This window comes from Cryptomeria japonica, chromosome 4 (genome assembly GCF_030272615.1).
Source record: "Cryptomeria japonica chromosome 4, Sugi_1.0, whole genome shotgun sequence".
In the NCBI taxonomy this organism is placed as follows: Eukaryota; Viridiplantae; Streptophyta; class Pinopsida; order Cupressales; family Cupressaceae; genus Cryptomeria; species Cryptomeria japonica.
This window is the reverse complement of record NC_081408.1, coordinates 473,035,566-473,042,765: the sequence shown is the minus strand read 5'-3', so window position 1 is coordinate 473,042,765 and position 7,200 is coordinate 473,035,566. Positions and strand designations below refer to the sequence as shown.

At 36.7% G+C, this 7,200-nt stretch overlaps 1 protein-coding gene across 1 annotated transcript; it reads left to right on the top strand.

Annotated features, from left to right (window-relative positions):
* Positions 1-1,234: 1,234 nt before the first annotated feature.
* Positions 1,235-5,730, top strand: LOC131066761 (leucine-rich repeat receptor-like tyrosine-protein kinase PXC3). The gene is made up of 2 exons (XM_058001596.2): positions 1,235-3,934; positions 4,766-5,730. The coding sequence occupies exons 1-2, from the start codon at positions 1,534-1,536 to the stop codon at positions 5,092-5,094; spliced, it is 2,730 nt and encodes a 909-aa protein (XP_057857579.1). The 5' UTR covers positions 1,235-1,533; the 3' UTR covers positions 5,095-5,730.
* Positions 5,731-7,200: the final 1,470 nt, after the last annotated feature.

Sequence of the window (7,200 nt, the reverse complement as noted above, 5' to 3'; positions counted from 1 at the left end):
GGCATCATTTTTAGCAGAAGGGTGGGTCGAAGGGTTGGTATTAGTCACATTCTGGACGAAGATGGAACGAGGCGAGCATAGAGCAAGGTGGAAGTTGTACAGGTGAAGAATGAGGCCTTGGTGGAGGATAGAGAAATCTTTCCCTTTTTTCTTAGCTTCGGCAATGTCCTTAACATTAGCGTCCAGAGAATGCAGCAAGAAAAACGGAATGGAAATATAGTCCTTATTTCTCAAATGGTTAAGGAAAGGGAGATGGTAGTAATAGAAGATACCATACAATTAATGTTACTATTCAATTAGGATATAGAATATATATTGTTAAGATTAGGGTTACATTTTAACTATATTATTTTACATATATTTTTTAAAATATAGGTATCACTTTCTTGATCTTTTGTAACAATCCTTTTGAATAATAAGATTTAAATAAGAAAAATTCTTAAAATAACTCTAATACCTTATGATGGTAACTTTTAGATAGATAGATGAATTTACATACATGTATTTTCACTTAAATCTTTCTCAAGTAAAATATACCCATTTATATTTGTGTAAGTTAAAAAAATTACAGCTTTTTTTTTATTAATTTAATGTATATTTATTTTATTAATATTAGATGTATTTGTATAAATAAAATGTAAAAACAGACAGTGGCAATCTACAACTGTTAACGAATGTTTTCTGGACAGTCACGATTAGTTTGAAATTGCAGGAAGAGGGGACATTATCCACAATTTAAGTTGTCATCCTTAATAAAATCAATCAACATTTGGTGTAAAGGCGAATCCACCTTCTGTCCTTCAATCCCATCAATCCTCCTTGATTAATTTTTACAACTAAAGTTTGATATTCCCTAACACTGAACCAGAGCTAATTTATAATGGCAGTCTGTTTCTCTCCTGACGAGTAGACAATCTCTATCACGGGGAGGTATTAGCGGGTGAGGGTTTGAAAAACAACACAGTGATTGGTTCACACAATTCGAAATTGTGCAGTGCAGAGCAAATGGGTAAGCTGTAAATATCGAGACTAAAAAGAGCCCTGTCCAGTCAACGGTGAAGGAATTTTGTCAAACGTTTGGCGGGCGAGCTGTAAGCTCTGCCGGAAAATCAGCCCCAGAGCGTGCAAATAAATGTACCAACATGTATTTATGCTGTCAGAAAACGGTCAGTCCGTGACGGCTCACACCGAGGAGACCCAAAGCCCCACATCATTATACTGGTTGGTCCCACCTTGACTCTGCTGCTCATTCACTTTGACCCACCATACATTTCTCACAGCATGGTAAAAATCTCGGCGTCCTTTTTCAGGGCAGGAGATTCATACCCACTAGTCGGAAATCTCCCTTTCAGTCGATGAATGATCTGGGTCTTCGTTGGTTTTGAGGAAATAGGTCAAAAATTCACTGACAAGTCCTGTTTTTGAGGTTAAACCAAGGCTTTCTGGAGTGGAGGGAGATCTTAAGACAGACTTAGTTGCTCAAGATCTCTTATTGAAGCTGAAAAACTGTTGAGAACAACAAATCTTCCTGCCATGGGGGATTCTTGTAGCTCAACATGGCGATGTGTGATGCTGATCTCCGTATGCTCCATTTTGTTTTCAGCGTCCGATGGGGTTTCTCAGAGAGATGAGAAGACAATGGAGGCTGTCAGGCGAGATCTTCAGGGGTATAGGTGGAATACCAGCGGTTCCGATTTCTGTGAATGGTATGGAGTTATCTGCAACTCTAACAAATCGGTAGAGAGACTTGAACTTTCTCGTTTGGGTTTGAGTGGCAACATTTCTGTTTTGATTGCTTTGCAAGATCTTAAGTGGCTCGACCTTTCTTTGAATGACTTCTCGGGCCAAATCCCTTCAGTGTTAGGCCGAATGCAGTCGTTGGAGTTTCTTGATTTGAGTGCAAACCGTTTCAGTGGAAGAATACCTTCTGAGATTGGAAACACGAAGAATCTTCTCTGTTTAAACTTGTCCAGCAATTTGCTGAGTGAGGGGATCCCTCCAGAGCTTTCATTGATCAAAGGACTTAAGAGACTAAATCTGAATATGAATGGATTAAGTGGTGGGATTCCAGAGGAGCTCAGAGGTCTACATGCTTTAGAGGAGCTACAGCTTTCTGGAAACCACATTGTTGGCTCTATTCCCCTATGGATTGGCAACTTCACCAACCTCCAAATCTTTACTGCTTACGAAAATAAGCTTATCGGCCCAATACCTCAAAATCTTGGCTCGAATTCCAACTTAGTATTGCTGAATCTCCATTCAAATAAGCTTGTAGGAAACATTCCTGAGAGCATATTTGCATCTGGGCAGCTTCAAATTCTTGTTTTGACTATGAATAGCTTAGATGGTGGCCTTCCTGCGTCTGTAGGGAAATGCAGAGGTTTGTCTAATATTCGGATAGGAAGCAACAAGCTTACTGAAAGCATTCCTCCCGAAATCGGCAATATTAGCAGCCTCACATACTTTGAAGCCAACGAGAACTCTATTTCTGGAACTCTTGTTCCGGACTTTGCACGCTGCACTAATCTAACTCTTCTTAATCTAGCCTCAAATGGGCTCACAGGAAGCATCCCTTCCGAGTTTGGGGCACTCCTCAGTCTACAAGAATTAATTGTTTCTGGTAATAGTCTGAGTGGCGATATACCAAGCACTCTTTCAAAGTGCAAAAACCTCAGTAAACTAGACCTTAGTGGTAACAGGTTTAATGGAAGCATACCTGAGGTTCTTTGCGACATACCACATTTACAGTATTTGCTTTTGAAGGAAAACTCTCTGAGAGGAGGAATTCCAGTAGACATTGGTAACTGTAAGAGACTTCTTGAACTTCAACTGGGGAGTAACTATTTGACTGGGAAAATTCCTTCTGAGATTGGTGGGATGAGTGCTCTACAGATAGCATTGAATTTGAGCTTTAATCAGCTGCAAGGATCAATCCCTCCAGCATTGGGAAAGCTGGACAAACTGGTTTGTTTGGATGTGTCAGACAACAGATTATCTGGAAGCATCCCTTCTGATCTGAAGGGCATGGTGAGCTTAATTGAAGTTGATTTCTCCAATAATCTGCTTTCAGGGATAGTGCCTACCTTTAGGCCCTTTCAAAACAGTCCTAGTTCATGCTTCAAAGGAAATAAAGATCTTTGTGGGGAGCCTTTAAAAACCTGTGGGAACAGCTCTCTAGCAGGACACCCAATAAAGCATAAATCATTTGGAAAGGTTTTAGCAGTGGTTTTAGGATCTGGGCTGATGGTATTTCTGACTGTCACAATTGTTGTGGTTTTGTACGTTATTAAAGAGAAGCAGCAATTTCCTGATACGCTGGATCCTCCTCCATCCATTGTCACTGGCAGTGTCTTTGAAGAAAGTCTGAAACAAGCCATTAACTTTGAGACTGCTGTTGATGCAACATTGAAGGAATCAAACAAGCTGAGTAGTGGCACTTTCAGCACTGTCTACAAGGCCGTTATGCCTTCTGGACTGGTTTTGGATGCAAGGAAGCTCAAATCGATAGACAGAACTGTCAATCTTCATCAGAATAAGATGATCCGGGAGCTAGAGAAGCTGACAAAGCTTGATCATGACAATGTGATGAAGCCTGTTGGGTTTGTCATTTATGATGATGCGGTTTTGGTGCTACATTATCACTTACCCAATGGAACCCTTGCCCAGTTACTACATAAGGAAGGCGATGCTTCTGAGTTTGAACCAGACTGGCCTAGGCGTTTGTCCATAGTGTTGGGGGTTGCAGAGGGATTGGCTTATCTTCACAACTGCCACGCACCACTCATCCATCTTGATATTGCATCTGTCAACATTTTTCTGGATGCCAACTTCAATGCAATCATTGGCGAGGTAGAGGTTTCAAAGCTCTTGGACCCCTCTAAAGGCACCGCAAGTATCACAGCTGTTGCCGGGTCCTTCGGTTACATACCACCAGGTAAATCAGTTTGCTGATAGAACTAGAAAATTTAATAGCCTTTGGACACACAAGTTTTCTGAGTTAAAAATGACTATAATTCTTACAAACAATTTATTTTTTTGCTCTGTACAAAGAATGCTTCCATTGCAAGGTTATGTTGCTATTAGTCGTCATAAAACAAGTTTTTGCAGGTCTGCATTCTCAAAGCCTTATTAATAAGAGGCCTGATCTTCTTTTATTTGCAATAGTTCTCCTAGAGGTACTGCCAATAAAAGTCACAGCTTACCTCCCTGCTGAAAATACCAATGAACAATAATCTTTCAATACTTCAGGGTATCCAGACTGGTTTGTTAAAATCACTCTTTGCATCCCTTGATAGTTAATACTCTGTGCAGAAGAGCTTAAAATCCAGAGATGAAATATGAATAAATGTAAATGAGTGTAGATTGGCTTGAAAAATCATAGCACATAATTTGACCCATTTAAGAAATTGTAAGCACTGCTTGTATAATATTATATATGTATTATATCGTTCCAAAAAGATTGTTTCTGTTCAAGGCATCAAATTTCCAGTCTGTAATGTTGTAGATAGTTTCTGGTTGATACAGTACTCTAGAGCTTTAAATCCAGAGATGAAATATAAGTCGGTGTAGATTAACTTGAAAATCAATCAGGGGCAGCATCTATATAAAATATCTTATATTTTCAAATAGATTGTTTCTGTTGAAAATGTGTCTTTCAATTTTTAGATTAGACCGTGTACATTTCAAATCACACACTGCATGATCCATCTCCAGGATACTAGAGAGCTATGAACTAATATTTTGAAAATGTTTTCTGATCTTGCAGAGTATGCATATACCATGCAAGTCACAGCCGCTGGCAATGTCTATAGCTTTGGAGTGATCTTGCTTGAGATTCTCACCAATCGGTATCCAGTGGACGAAGCCTTTGGCGAGGGAATAGATTTGGTTAAATGGGTTCACAATGCATCATCCAGGAAAGAGACTCCTGAACAAATTCTTGACGCCAGGTTGAGCACAGTATCCTTTGCTTGGAGACAACAGATGCTAGCAGTGCTTAAGATAGCCTTACTGTGCACTGACAACACCCCTGCCAAAAGACCCAAAATGAAAAGGGTGGTGGAGATGCTTCAAGAAGTAAATCAAGGTGCATGATCCTCCAGTCTGGGTCAATTTTGCTTTCTTCCATTGCCCCAGTATTTATTGTTGACATCTCACTTCTTTCTTGAGGAATCTCTGGTGCTTTTTACCAACACACAAGGAAATAAACCTGTGATCTTATATGTGTTTGATATGGAAGCCAAATGAAGTAGTTTGACACAAAGACCATAGGGAGAGGAGCACTGACTCCCTCCTGTTGCAGTTTGTAATAGCATCCAGTACTTTGCTTTATCTCCAGAATTGTGCAGTGTCTCTGTATACTTATGATTATATTTTCTTAGCTTTTTCTGGGACATCTCCAACTGTTACAGTAAAGGACTTTAAGCTTCTATGGTGGGCAGACCATTGCAAACCCTCTAGAAGTTCCTGCAATTATAAACTTTCTGGTGAATCACCTATCTATGTATAAAGAGGAAATAGTAGTGAAGATGACACATACTCAAAGCATTGTTTCTGAGCTTGAAGAAAGAAACTGTGCATTCATTCACTTAAAGATGTATGGATTCCATTTTATACATGTCATCTTCAATCTAACCTCCTACAAGAGAAAATTTGTAACCTCAGATCCACATAGGCATGATTCTTGACCTATCAAACCATTCTATATTACTAAATCCAAGATTTCTATAATATACTATTTAGAAAAAAGGCTTATGATATGTTGAATACTAAATGTATGAGCTTATCTGTTTTGTCTGTTAACCAGGTCAGTTTGTCAATTTCCTCATACAAGTTGTGAGCATTGAGTATATGAAGGTTTTTATTAAGAGTCACAGTGGTATTTCAAATTTTGCTCTTTTGAGTTGGCTTAAGAAAATATTATTGTGAAGCTTAAATGTGGTAATCAAGTGTTGCTATTTTAGCATTCATTCAATTGTGGAATGGCTAACCAGATCCCAGGATGCATCAATATATAAGTAACCTTCATACATTATAACTTATGTATTAATGCATCTTGCTTATGTTTGTGAGTATTTGAAATTTAGAATACCATCTATAAATTCTCCTGCTGATGGAGGGGGTTTGGACATTGTGAAAACTGCCCCATGGAAATTTGGAAAACAGTTTAAAAACAAATAAAGATAAAATAAAATTATATATTTGAAATTTTAGAATGTACTTATAAGATAAAAATGGTATAAAAATAAACTTGAAAAAGCTTAATATAATGAAATTAATTAAGTTGGTTTTGGTGAGTAGCTTCAAAGGTTTTTTATGTGCCTCTAATAGTTTAATGACATTTTAAAAAATTCAAAAAATATATTTAATTGATAAAATTTGTATATTCTATTAATTCTTATTTAATTTTTAGTTTATTATGATGGAAGATTGTTATAAAATTTATATGCATAAGTGGCATATTCTTGTTTTATGCTTGATACTAAATTCAATTATTACTCTTATTTACACAGATTTCTATTATTTGATCTTAATTTAGCTATATTTACACTTCTTTCTATGCATTCTATCCATAATAGCACATACTTCTATACATCCATTCCTTGTCTTGAGATCTTCATTTTATTGTCTTTAGTCAATCCCTTATAGTTTAAGATTTGCCCCAAATTCAAGATTTTTTTTATTTTTTTAACTGCCAACTCTTGTCATGTTTCACTAGTCATTGGGGGTTGTACATGTAGAGGCATTCCATTATATGCTATATCTTGGTATATAGAGTCATTCATTTATGCATTTGAACATATGGAGAATAACAAGAAATGTTTTATTACCAAAGTAATTTATTTTAGGAATATTTTGATTTGGAGCATTAAAAATAATATATGTATATCAAATCAACATGTAGATCTCTTGCATTCTTTATTATTGTCTTTCAATATTTAAGGTTGTAACGCCATTTCAACAAAGAAATTTGATCACAAAAAACTTAACTATAATGATTTGATAACTTCCTCAAAGATATTTTCAAATACCATCAATCTTTATGTACCATCGAATATTAAAATTTAAATCCATACCTCAAAGAGCTTCTGTAAAGCTCAAATTCAATCTTAAAAAATAACAATTAAATTAAAAAAATTCAGATAAACTACTTAAAATTTGTAACTGACTACCTAAATGAATCAAATGAATTTAAAAAAT

Excerpts from the sequence above, each read along its gene's own strand:
- LOC131066761 (XM_058001596.2), top strand. The coding sequence starts at position 1,534 with ATGGGGGATTCTTGTAGCTCAACATGGCGATGTGTGATGCTGATCTCC. Across the intron at positions 3,935-4,765 it reads CTTCGGTTACATACCACCAG|AGTATGCATATACCATGCAA; the intron begins GTAAATCAGTTT and ends CTGATCTTGCAG.